Source organism: Rattus norvegicus, chromosome 10 (assembly GCF_036323735.1).
Source record: "Rattus norvegicus strain BN/NHsdMcwi chromosome 10, GRCr8, whole genome shotgun sequence".
Classification (NCBI taxonomy): Eukaryota; Metazoa; Chordata; class Mammalia; order Rodentia; family Muridae; genus Rattus; species Rattus norvegicus.
Genome location: NC_086028.1, coordinates 101,585,467 through 101,597,643, shown reverse-complemented (window position 1 = coordinate 101,597,643; position 12,177 = coordinate 101,585,467). Strand labels below are relative to the sequence as shown.

The window sequence follows — 12,177 nt, the reverse complement described above, 5'->3', positions numbered from 1 at the left end:
ACCCACATGGCAGCTTGTGACCATCCTAACTCCAGTTCCAGGGGACCTGACATCCTCTTTTGAGGTTCCACAGTACCATGCATGCACACATACATGTAGGACACATACATGTAGGACACATCAGACTAAATGTTTATAAAGTGTTCGGTGGGAGTATAGGACTTTGAATGCTTCTTCCCAGACTGTGCGGAAGGCTATGTCTCCCACCTTATACCCTTGTCTCACAGGAAGCCCTGCTGGGCTTTATCCTGGCTACCTAGGGCCCCCCATTCCTTATCCCTGACCCTGCGTGTCACTGACTGCTCTCACCTGGGGTAGCCAGGTCTGGGTGTCCAGGATGCTTAGGAGGCTATGGGGGTGGCCCACCAGGAGATCCAGGCAGGACTCCCTTGGCAGCTGGGGAATAGGCACCCATTTCAGCAGCTCCTGCTGGCACACCTCCTAGGAACAACCAGAGTTCGATAAAAAAACAGCCCACATGCAGGGCTGGGCGAGCTCACAGAGCTCCACAAGAGACTGTCCTCTTTTTTTTTTTTTTTTTTTTTAAACATTTATTTATTTATTATGTATACATCATACAGCTTTCTGCCTGCATGTATGCACCTGCAGGCCAGAAGAGGGCACCAGACCTGATTATAGATGGATGTGAGCCACCATGTGGTTGCTGGGAATTGAACTCAGGACCTCTGGAAGAGCAGTCAGTGCTCTTAACCGCTGAGCCATCTCTCCAGCCCCGACTGTCCTCTTTTTATTTATTTATTTTTTTTCAGAGCTGAGGACCGAACCCAGGGCCTTGCGCTTGCTAGACAAGCGCTCTACCACTGAGCTAAATCCCCCAACCCTGAGACTGTCCTCTTACGTATGCAAAGGGAGGTTAAAGACTGAGCCCTTCCCACCCACTGTGGAAAGGGGGCTTCAGGCAGTCTTTCTGTGACAACTTCAGCCTCTGTTCAAGACAGTGCTCTGGGTCACCTGCAAAGTCCGTGCTCAGCCCCATACCTCCTCCTGGGCCAGCAGCCTCTGGCTGGAGAAGAACTGCAGGCGCTCGCTGGCCAGATTGCTGCACAGCTGCTCTAAGCCATTCACCCGCAGTGCCTAGGGCAAGTGAACAAGGAGGGGGATCTGCACAGGAGGTGGGGGCCTGGCAAATAGGGCTGCCCCTCCTTCTCCTCAGGACTCTAGAAGGAATGATACCCCAGAGCTGAGGCTGCAGCCAAGAGGGAGAAGTCAAAAGGAACTGGTGCAGTCTATAGGCCATACACCAGTCCTCCACAGTTCTGCCCTCTGGTCCAATTATGAGCCTCTCGAGCTCTGACCACACCCATCTGGAGAAGGTCTGCAGGGTGCCTCTGCCTGGATGGCACTCAGAATCCCATAGTCCCATTGTTGCTGGCACCTCCAGGAAGCCTTCCCGCCTGCCTCTAGTGTTCTCCTCTGCAGCCACAGTACACAAGCACAAAGCTAGAAGGGCTTAGCACAACTGTGCATACCGCAAACCCACACCAGAGCAGATGTGCATGCAACCCTTCCCTTCTGGGGCAGAGTAGTCGCCAAGCACCTTTAGGGAAGGGCAGGACACACGGGGCAGTGAACAGTGCCCATCCAGGAACCGGGGGGTGGGGATATTCAAGCCCGATTATTGTTAGCCATCCCCACAAAAGGGGGTAACACCTAGGAAAGGGGTTCACAGCTGTGACCTCTGGAAGTCTTGAGAGGCCCCACTTCTTTCCTCCTTGGTATGTGGGAGGTGACAAACCCAGCAGAGGGCGGTGGCCATGTGTGTCTATGAAGCCAAGCAGGACAGGACTCTCCCAAGTGATGTCCCTGTAGGCAGCAAGGCCTGCTGACATTGCCTACTGTACTGCTGGGGACAGTGACCTCAGAAGGATTAATTAGCCATGTGAGGTCACACAGCCAGCAAGGGGCGGGACACAACAGATAGCTCTGGGGCTTGTGGTGGGCTCCAGTCCCTCCCAGAGGGAACCCAGGAGGGCTTCCGGCCTCAGCTGAGAAAGGCACATGCTTTGGGGATCACCCTCCCCCCAGGAACATGCAGATAAAGTCAAGTAGACAGAGAGCCCCAAGATCCAGCCTCAACCAGACTCTAAAGACCCAAGATCCAGGACCTGTTCCCTTTCCATCCCTACCCAGGGCACCCAACCGAGATTCCACTCAGTGGCCCCAGAAGGAGCCAGCAGAGAGACACAGGTTAGACAGGCAAGCAGTGTAGGGAGGAGCTGGAATGAGATGCCCTTCCCCTCCTCCAGGGGTGACCTCAAAGCCGAAGACGTCCACAACAGCAATGGCGGTCACACCGTCTGCCTCCCTCGGTGGGGACAGCCGCACATTGATCTGCTTCAGAAGCCAGGTGAAGAGCCTCGCGTACAGGGTCTTGGCTAGGGCATCCCTGTGGGCACCATTAAGTGAGCCTTGCCCGCAGAGCGCCTCACCTGGCCTCCACTCTCCGATCCCCAAGTTTACCTGGCATCAATGGCACCTTCCACTGGCAGAGGTCTGGAGACAAGGCCGTAGGGTGTGTCCTGGAGACCAGAGAAATGCTTCGTCGGGCCCATACTCACAGGTGCTCCAGGTTGCTCCTCCCACCTTCCCAGCACCCTTCAGACTCACCGTGACCCTCTTGGTGACTGCCCCCTCTAGGTGTTCTGGGTGCACCTGTAGCAGCCGGGCTGCCAGGTGGATTTCGGCCCAGCTGGACACAGCAGCCACCTCCTGGGACTCCCGCTGGACAGAGAAGGGACAGAAGGAGCTTTTGCTTGTGTGATGGCAATAGTCCTCAGACAGGGACAGGCAGGTTTTGCTTTGGGAAACAGAGGCAAGTGAATCTCTGTGAGTTCAAAACCAGCCTGGACTGCACAGTAAAACTCCGTTTCAAAGTCAATAAAGAAATAGAAGAACCAGGGGTTGGGGATTTAGCTCAGTGGTAGAGCGCTTGCCTAGGAAGTGCAAGGCCCTGGGTTCGGTCCCCAGCTCCAAAAAAAAAAGAACCAAAAAAAAAAAAAAAAGAAAGAAAGAAAGAAAAAAAGAAAGAAAGAAAGAAAGAAAGAAATAGAAGAACCAAGAGTGTACGAAGTGCTCTGGGCTGCAGTGAGCCGGCCTCTGGGGCTGAAGGCCCAGAGTGTGAGTCCTGACTGTCTTTTCTTAGTAGCTGAGCAGTTCTGACTAGTCCATTTCTTTCTCTGACCCTCTGCTGCTTATTGCTAGAGGGAAAACAATACCCCTTGGGGCACAGTGTTGTCATGAGAATTAAATTTTGTTATTTTTTTTTTCTTTTCTTTTTTTCGGAGCCGAGAACCGAACCCAGGGCCTTGCGCTTACTAGGCAAGCGCTCTACCACTGAGCTAAATCCCCAGCCCCGTTGTTATTTTTTTTTTAAGTGTCACAGGATCTCCCCAGTACTCCTCAGCCAGTAGCTTCTTGGTTAGCCCCAGGTGCTCTTCTTACGGGTTACAGACAAGTACAAAAGGCGGCACAAAGGGTGCGAGTGCAGAAGGGCCGGGGCTCACTGTCCTCATCTATATAATAGGGGTCTGCCATCTTCCAGAGGCAGCCCAGGGCTTTGTGACTCTCCACGCACAGTGGCTTGGTGTCATCATTGTCCTGATGGTGCAAACCATCACGGCCCATCCTGTGTGCTCCGTGGTCCTGCTCACAAGGAGCCCACCTCTGAAGAAGAGAAGCAGATGTTGCCCAGATGCAGGATGGTGGCCAGCACAGCCCAGACTGCAGTCAGCTCCTCTGTGCACAACCCCAGCACCCGCAGGGCCTTTACCAGCTCCTTGAAGTCCTGGGCATCTTCCTTGCCCTGGAGCCTGCAGGCTCCGCCCTGCAGAGAACAGCAGGCTTTGGAGGGGCAACGCCTGACATCCCACAGTGTCCTGAAAGCCATGGCTGAGTCTGGGTGCGCCATCTGTGAATGTCTCTCGCCCTACCTGGTTGAGGTAGTAATAGGCCTCAGGTCCCTGCAGAGAGAGCTGCTCCCGTTCCGTGGGGTCCAACCCTGCCAGCAGCTCATAAAACACATGGAAGCTTCGCTCAGCCTGGGCCTTGGGTAGAGAAACTGGCTTGGTGGGGAGTAGGGTTTGAGGGCTGTGCCCCGTCCTCTTTCCCACCTTCAGAGCTGGGGAGGGGGTGGGCAGGAGGCTGGTCATTACCTGAAACACTACTCTGGAGGTCTCAAGCAGGTAGTGGGACATAGAGGCTCCTACAATTACCCCCCTGTGGGTAAAAGAGACAGGGCAGGCATGCCCAGAAGCACTTCTGTGAAGGGGCAACCCAGGGGCCGAGGTAAAGATAGTACTCCCAAGAAGAGTAACCTGTCACAGGTGCCATCGGGCCCACCGGCCCCAGCACTCACTGCTGCAAGCAGAGGTGTGTCTCCTGGCCAAAGCGGCTGGCGTTGGCATTCAGGATGGTCTTGGCATGTCCAAAGCTGCTGAGCACGGGCAATATGTCCTCCAGCTGCATGAGGGTTTGGGAGACTGTGAATTCTTTTTTAAAGATTTATTTATTTCATGTATGTGAGTCCACTCTCGCTGTCTTCAGACACACCAGAAGAGGGCATCGGAACCCATTACAGACGGTTGTGAGCCACCATGTGGTTGCTGGGAATTGAACTCAGGACCTCTGGAAGAGCAGTCAGTGCTCTTAACCACTGACCCATCTCTCCAGCCCTGAGACTCATGTTTTTGTAAGATGGCCTTGGCACCTGCCACCCACTGGGAGCTCTCTATCCCCCTGACTGTACGGACCCTCATGGAGTCAGTCCCGTCAGAACCCCACTCCAACCCCAAATTAAAAGGGTCGAGGGTGAAGCTCAATTTGTAAAGTTGCTCACATTACGTTCAGGAGACTCTGGACTCAATACCACATAAAACTGAGCATGGTGGTGCAGAGCGTAATGCTAGCACTGGAGAGGCGGAGGCAGGCAGAGGGTCAGAAGTTCAAAGTCATTCTCAACTACATAGGAAGTTCTAGGCCATCCAGGGCTACATGAGATGTTGTTTTTAAAAAATAAAGTAAGATATTCAGGCATGGCGGCACATGCCTTTAATCTGGAAGTAGAGGCAGGTGGATCTCTAAGTTCCAGACCAGCCTGGTCTACAGAACAAGTTCCAAGACAGCCAGTACTGCACAGAGAAACCCGGTCTTTAAAAGCACGAAACCAGGAGCTGGAGAGATGGCTCCGTGGTTAAGAGCACAGACTGTGGGTTGGGGATTTAGCTCAGTGGTAGAGCGCTTGCCTAGGAAGCGCAAGGCCCTAGGTTCGGTCCCCAGCTCCAGAAAAAAAAAAAAAAACCAAAAAAAAAAAAAAAAAAAAGAGCACAGACTGCTCTTCCAGAGGTCCTGAGTTCAAATCCCAGCAACCACATGGTGGCTCACAACCATCTGTAAAGAAATCTGATGCCCTCTTCTGGTGTGTCTTAAGACAGCTACAGTGTACTTACATATAATAAATAAATCTTTAAAAAAAAAACACGAAACCAAGGGCTATAAAAAAAGGGGGGGCAGCTGGAGAGATGGCTCAGCAGATAAGAGCACTGACTGCTCTTCCAGAGGTCCTGAGTTCAAATCCCACAACCACATGGTGACTCACAACCATCTGTAATGGGATCTGGTGCCCTCTTCTGATACTTGTGTCTGAAGACAGCTACAGTGTACTCACATAGAATAAACAAATAAATCTTTAAAACGAAACAAACAAACAAAAAATGGAATAAAAAGGCCTAAACCCACTCCCCTGCATTAGGAAAACCATGGTGGCTGACCCATGAGAAGCCACGGGCTTGGGGAAATGGCCAGTTGCCTCCAGCCAGATCTCACCTGAGCCCCGCTGGCCTCCATCGGCTTCTGCTCTATGCTGCTTAGAAATTTCAAAATCTTCTTGGCAGCCTCAGTCTTCCCTGAGCCACTGTGGCCCCTGCAGGAGGGAGGGGCTAAGGAATGGGAGGAAGCACACAGGACTGGCTCACTGAGCCCAGGCAGTGGGGATATACCACATGCAAGTGATTCCTACAATGTAGAGGATAGACCTGCTTCATGGAGACTAACCAGAAAGAAGTGCTATACAGCAACACTAGGGCCTCAGGACAGATCTGAGGATGTCTCCTGAACTGCTGCCCAGCGGGGCACAGGACCAATAGTTAGGGTATCCCTGTGGGCTCAGCAAGCAAGTTAGCCGGGACTCACCCCAGGAGGATGCAGGAGTCTTGTCCAGAGCTCTGAGACAGGCTATAGGCTGCTACCCCGATGGCAAAGATGTGTCTGGGAGAGGGGGAGGACAGCAGAGGTGTGAGAAGGTGACAGAGATGGTTGTCTGGGGACTCCTAGGAATGAGTGATGTGCCCACAGGCCCTGGCACTCATTCACTAAGACAAATATTTAGGGGGTTCAGCCCAGGGTCAAAGGGACAAAGTCACATACGGTGTGGTGTTTGGGGCTTTCCTGGGATGGTAGCTGGCTGAGACTTCTGATGAGAAGAGAGGCAGGGGCTGGTGGGGGTTCAGAGCAAGCAGGAGGGGTCCCCCAAAAGTCTGGTAAAGAAAGCAGAGGCTCATGAGATGGAGATGGGGGAATATAAATGGGATGTTCCGATGCACCCCAAACCAGCCTCTCATGCATGTCTTGTAGGGACCCAGGTCGAGCTGGCTTTGCACCCTGTCTAAGGATTAAGAGAGGCCTCAGGGATGCCAGGGAGCTGCCTGCCCACAGGGGAAAGGGAATCTAGCCCACACCCTTCCCTGTGTTCCCCCTTACATAGATGCGGCCCAGGTGGAACCTCTTCTTGAGGCATAGCAGCACAGAGCTGTCACACACCAGCCTGTAGGGACATCAGGGCAGAGGGTGAAGTTGCTGGGAAGTCCTGGGGAAGCTTTGCCACTCCCAGCGGGGCTCTCCAGTCGTCCCCTGTCCCCTGGGAGGCTGAGACAAGTGTACCACATGTTCAACTCCCGCCTGGTGGTATATAGATTGCCTGGGCAACCTGGTGAGATTCTTTGACAACTTAAAAGGTAAAAGCAGGCTTGAGGCAGGGAGGAAAGATGCCTAGGAGGGTGCAAGCACTCCCTGTGACAACCAGTGTGAGCCCCAGCAACCTCAGGGTGGCAGGTCAGCTTCTGCAAGTGGTCCTCTGACCTCTGCATATGTATGTGGGACTCGAGAGCTTCTCTCTCTCTCTCTCTCTCTCTCTCTCTCTCTCTCTCTCTCATACACACACACACACACACACAGAGAGAGAGAGAGAGAGAGAGAGAGAGAGAGAGAGAGAGAGAGAGCTCGTCCTGGCTGTAGTTGTAGCACATGCCTTTAATCCCAGTACTTGGGTGGCAGAGGGAGATTGGAAGCCAGTTTGGTCTACAGGGCGAGTTCCTGGACAGCCAGGGATACACAGAGAAACCCTATCTCATAAATAAATAAATAAATAAATAAATAAATAAATAAATAAACAGACAAACAAATAAGGCCTGGGGTTATATAGACCAAGACTAACATGCAGGAGACTCTAGGTTCAATTGATAGTAAGGGCAGGGCTGGAGATTTGGAAGGGACCTTGCACCCCAAATCTGTCTTTCTCTGAGACAAAAATCCTCTGTTGATTCAGTAAGGGTTCATACGATTTTGAAAGGTCTGAGGGCCGGATGAATTATGAGAAACTATGAACTAGGGCAGCAGATTTGGCATTGTGTCCCTCACCGCAGCCTGGCGAGGTCCTCAATGTCTTCCAGGCCCTCTGGGAGACTCCTGATCTTAGTCCCCAGAAAGGGTGGCATCTCCAGGTCTCTCTGGAGGCTCAACTCCAGGTCCCTTTCCAGCGCTGCCTCAGCGTCATCTTCTGGCTCCCACCGCTCCCTTGGTGACCTGCAGGGGCTATTCTGCCGCAGGCGAGTCTCCAGGGTGAGCTGAGGCAGCAGAGTATCAGCGTCAAGCTCAGGGTCTTCGCAGGGATTAGAGTCCTGTGCCCAATGCAGCCCAGTCTTAGATTCCAAGGTCTCTGGCTCTGCTTCGCTCCGGTTCTCATCCGGTGGGGTCCCACAGGGGGCAGACGGGAAAAAGCAGGGAGCCTGACAGGACCTGACCACTCCTTCTCCATTAGCCTCTTGTTCCTCCCTATCCTCGGCAGCCCCAGCAGGAGACGAAACGCGGCCTTCTGCAGTGGGGGCGTCCGTGGATGCTTCTGAACTGCTGCTGCCCGACTCCTTCCCCGCATTATGGATCCGGGGGAAGACCACGGCGAATTTGGGATCTGGAGCTGGATCCTCGATGGCTGAAGCATCTTCAGAGACTGAGCTACTCACAGCCTGTGGAGGGCTCGGACCACCGCTAGGGGGAGCCCGCGGCGTTCCCCGGAGCCCCACCAGGCGACAGGCCAGGCGTAGCGCCAGCCAGCGCCGTGGCCGGGACGCCCCGCCCCGCGCCTCGAGCGCCCTCTGGCGGCCGCGCTCCTCGCGCTCCCGCGGGCTCGCGCTGCGCGCCTCGGCTCGACGTCGCTCCACCCGCAGTCGCAGCCAGCGCAGGAAGCCCAGGGCTGGTGCCACGCGCTGCAGCCGCGCCTTGAGACCCACGGGGACGCCACTGGCAAGCTGAGGAGACCCGAGGGCTGGGGGCCTCGGGCGCAGCCTGCGGAGCACTACGAGCGCGGCCAGCGGCGTCCGGTCCTGGGGTCCTGGGTCCCCTGCACCCACTCGCTTTCTGGCTCCCGCGTCACTCTCGCCCACAACCACTTGCACCTTCCTCGCCAGCTCTCCGACCTGGAGGCGCTGAGCCCCGGGAGCCTCCTCCACCGTCTCAGGTTCAGGGCCCGGCAGCTCAGCCTTTGGCTGCGCCTCGACGTCACTGGTGTCTACGGTCGCGCTAGAGTCCCGAGGACTCTGAGAGCCCCTGGGAATGCTGGAGGCTGCAGCTTCCCTGCCCAGGTCTGTCTCCTGGGACTCAGGGATCTTTTGTGAGAGACATCTGTGCCCAGCAGACCCGGGGCTCGAGTCTGTATCTGTCTGGGAATCGTCACTCGCTCTCTGAGACCCTGTCCCCGATGACCCTTCCCTGCTCTGGAAGTCCAAGGTGTGTCCTTCGCTGCCTGGATGGTTGCTATCAGGGCATTTGCCCTGCACCAGAGTTAGCTTGGGTCCTATAGTTGGGGCGCCTTCTGAGTTGGTATCGGAAGGCTCCATCTTGGGTGGCTGCTCCGGGGCTCCACCGCCCTGGCTGCTGCTGTCCTGGGCTTCGCGGGCTTCACTGTCCAAGCACGAGCTGCCACCATCTCCGCTCGACGCGTCCCCATCCCTGCCAGGCGTCTTTCCATGGCCTCGTCGAGTCGAAGGTCCCCGATCCTTTCCTCTCTTGCGGCGGCCGCGCTTGACTGTCCTCTCTTCTTCCCCGGGGATTCTCTGTTCCTCCCGGTGCTCCCCACAACTGTTCTCGGACTCGCGGCTCTCCGTGGGTCCGTGTCCCAGACGCTGAGAGCTGCCCTGCCTCTCCTGGGTCTCCTGAGATGTCCCAATTTCTGCACTTCTGCAGCGGTGGTTCCCCTCTCCGGTGGGCTTTCTGCGGCCTCCGGTGGTCTCTTTGCCTGCGGGGTCCTCAGATTCCGTAGCGGGCTTGGTCTTGTGGGCTTTGCCGCGGTCAGGCCTGCGGTCTCTGCTTGGGGCGCAGTCGGCGCTGGCGGACCCGGACTCCCGCTCGGCTGAGGCTGGTCTCCCAGGTCGAGCCCGGCGCTGATGTGTTTTGCCCTTGCTTCCGCCCATCCCGATGTCCTGATCCTTTTGCTCTCTAGTCTGACTGCCCACGGGTGCCCTGAAGTCTCGGTTGCTAGACGTTTTCTGCTCTCGCAGGGTTATGGGCTCAATCTGTCCCGGTCCTGGAGTCTCCCCTCCTGGGCAGCAGCGTAAATAATGCAGGAGGCAGCGGGTCCTGACCCCTGTGGCCAACAATGGAGTGATACTAGAGGAAAGAGGAGACGCTGGGGCTGCGGACAAAGGCCGTGGACAGGGCAAGGACGCCAGGACTCCTTGCCAGACAGGTCAGCCTGGCACTAGGCCAGACTGAGGAGGCCAGGCTCTACTTCATCCTCACTATAGGTCTACCAAGAGGGGCGGAACCAAGCTATTTTACGTGAGGGCTTCTCCAGGAGACAGGGATTGTCTGTGCCCAGCCGGGGTCGGGGACACTTGGGCATTCTTTTCTACTGTGAAATAATAACTTACCAAAAAGCGGATACGTATACACCTTGAACTGGGGTAAAGCCTGTGCGTCCCTTTGGAGTCATGGACGGAAAGTAGACTCAAGGAGGGTAGGAATCAAATCCAGTCCCCTAGAGGAGCAGCCAGTGTTCTCCAGCGCTACTCAGCCGGCTCTCCAGCCCCCAGAGCAACTAACCATTAGTAGCAGGAGACCTTCGTGGACCTTCTTCCCCCAGGCTGAGGAGGGCCCTGTGGATTCCAGGCAGGTCCTCTGTTAACAGAACTACATACCTAGCCCTCCCCACTGCTTTTCTCAAATAGCAATCATCACATCTTTGATATACCTCATTGGCTACAGTACTGCCACCGAGATTAGCACACAATGCTGTTTCATTCAATGGTTTGCCTAGGAGCTATGTATGTATGTATGTATGTATGTATGTATGTATGTATGTATGTATGTATGTATGTGTATGTATTTCAATACAGGGTTTGTGTAGTCTTGGCTGTCTTGAAACTCTCTCTGTAGACCAGGCTAGCCTCGAACTCAGAGATCCGTCTACCTCTGCCTCCCGAGTGCTGGAATGAAAGGCCTCCCCTCCACTCACTGCCTGGCCCTGAGGTTTGTGACGCATGCATGCAAAGCTTCTCTCTTCTGCCTTTTCAGTTGTACAGTGTCCTGATGAATTCATGCACTGTAATCTAACCAGTTGTTATTGATAGATTTTTGTTTGCTTTAAGACAGGGTTTCACTGTGCAGTTCTGGCTGTCCTGGAACTCACTGTATAGACCAGTCTAGACCAGACTGTCTGCCTGTCCCTGCTTCCTGAGTGCTGGGATCAAAGGCATCCACCCCCACCGCCTGGTTACTGGTAGATTTTTAGTTGTATTTGTGTGTATGCGTGTACACTCATACCTCAGTCCTTGAGTATGATCAGAGAGTAGACAGCTTGCAGGGGTCAGTTCTCTCCTTCCACCCTGTGTGGCCTGGGGATTGAACCCAAGCTGTCAGGCTTGGTGGCAAGTGCCACTGGACTAACTTGTATGCCCTTTGGTGGATATTATTTATTTACTTTTTGTTTTAATTTTTATTTTTTGAGACCGGGTCTCTTTACATAGCCATGGCTGTCCTGGAACTTACAATGTAGACCAGGCTAGCCTGGACTGCCTCCCAAGTGAGTGCTGGGACTAAAAGCCTGTGTTAGTTCTGATGGATTTCTTTTTTTTTTTTTTTTTTTTCCCGGAGCTGGGGACCGAACCCAGGGCCTTGCGCTTCCTAGGTAAGCGCTCTACCCAGCCCTCTGATGGATTTCTTTCCTTTCCTTTCCTTTCCTTTTTCTTTTCCTTCCTTCTTCCTTCTCTCCTTTCTTTCTAAAACTGAAGTTTCTGGGCTATGGTGGCGGCACATGCCCATAGTCCCAGCACTCAGAGGCAGAGGCAAAGGCAGAGGCAGGTTGATCTCCGAGTTCCAGAAGGCTGGTCTGCAGAGTGAGTTCTAGGACAGCCAGAGCTAACCTGGGGTGGGGGCAGGGGCGAGGGCACAAGATCCTCGCCCAAGTAACCAGTTATTCCTGCTGCCAACTATGCCTTAATTGCAGTGGCCTGGGGGGAGAGGGGTCCCCACCAGAATGTGTATCCATTTTTACAGGAGTCCTCATCCCTTCTTGGTAAAGGCTTTTCATGGATGGCCTGCTGAGGGGAGGTAACCCCTCACCTGTGTTCTATTAGGAAGTTCAATAAACCCATTCGTTCCCCAAGGATGAACTCTGGCAGATCACGCCTCAGTTTGTTACTGGGATCTTAGGAGGAGGGATAGATACCAATAGTCCTGGAAAGTTAGCAACACTTGGTGATTCAAATACTTTAGGAGAAGAGTTCTCTGAATGAATCAATCTCTCTCTCTCTCTCTCTCTCTCTCTCTCTCTCTCTCTCTCTCTCTCTCAGGCTGGAGATGGACCGGAACTAGTGAAGACGAAACAAAGTG

The 12,177-nt window shown here is 54.3% G+C and overlaps 1 protein-coding gene across 1 annotated transcript in view; it reads right to left on the bottom strand.

The window, feature by feature from the left end:
• Myo15b (myosin XVB) overlaps window positions 1-9,972 on the bottom strand; it is a 37,421-nt gene extending 27,449 nt beyond the window's left edge. The window contains exons 1-13 of the mRNA NM_001402394.1: window positions 7,711-9,972; window positions 6,775-6,838; window positions 6,442-6,551; window positions 6,208-6,282; window positions 5,842-5,938; window positions 4,376-4,479; window positions 3,951-4,236; window positions 3,683-3,844; window positions 2,629-2,742; window positions 2,482-2,540; window positions 2,275-2,407; window positions 1,000-1,095; window positions 310-441 (exon numbers count right to left, since the gene is read on the bottom strand). Of these exons, the coding sequence (NP_001389323.1) occupies window positions 310-441; window positions 1,000-1,095; window positions 2,275-2,407; window positions 2,482-2,540; window positions 2,629-2,742; window positions 3,683-3,844; window positions 3,951-4,236; window positions 4,376-4,479; window positions 5,842-5,938; window positions 6,208-6,282; window positions 6,442-6,551; window positions 6,775-6,838; window positions 7,711-9,758 (3,480 nt within the window). The 5' untranslated portion in view covers window positions 9,759-9,972. The remainder of the gene's footprint in view (window positions 1-309; window positions 442-999; window positions 1,096-2,274; window positions 2,408-2,481; window positions 2,541-2,628; window positions 2,743-3,682; window positions 3,845-3,950; window positions 4,237-4,375; window positions 4,480-5,841; window positions 5,939-6,207; window positions 6,283-6,441; window positions 6,552-6,774; window positions 6,839-7,710) is intronic.
• Between the last annotated feature and the right edge of the window lie 2,205 nt (window positions 9,973-12,177).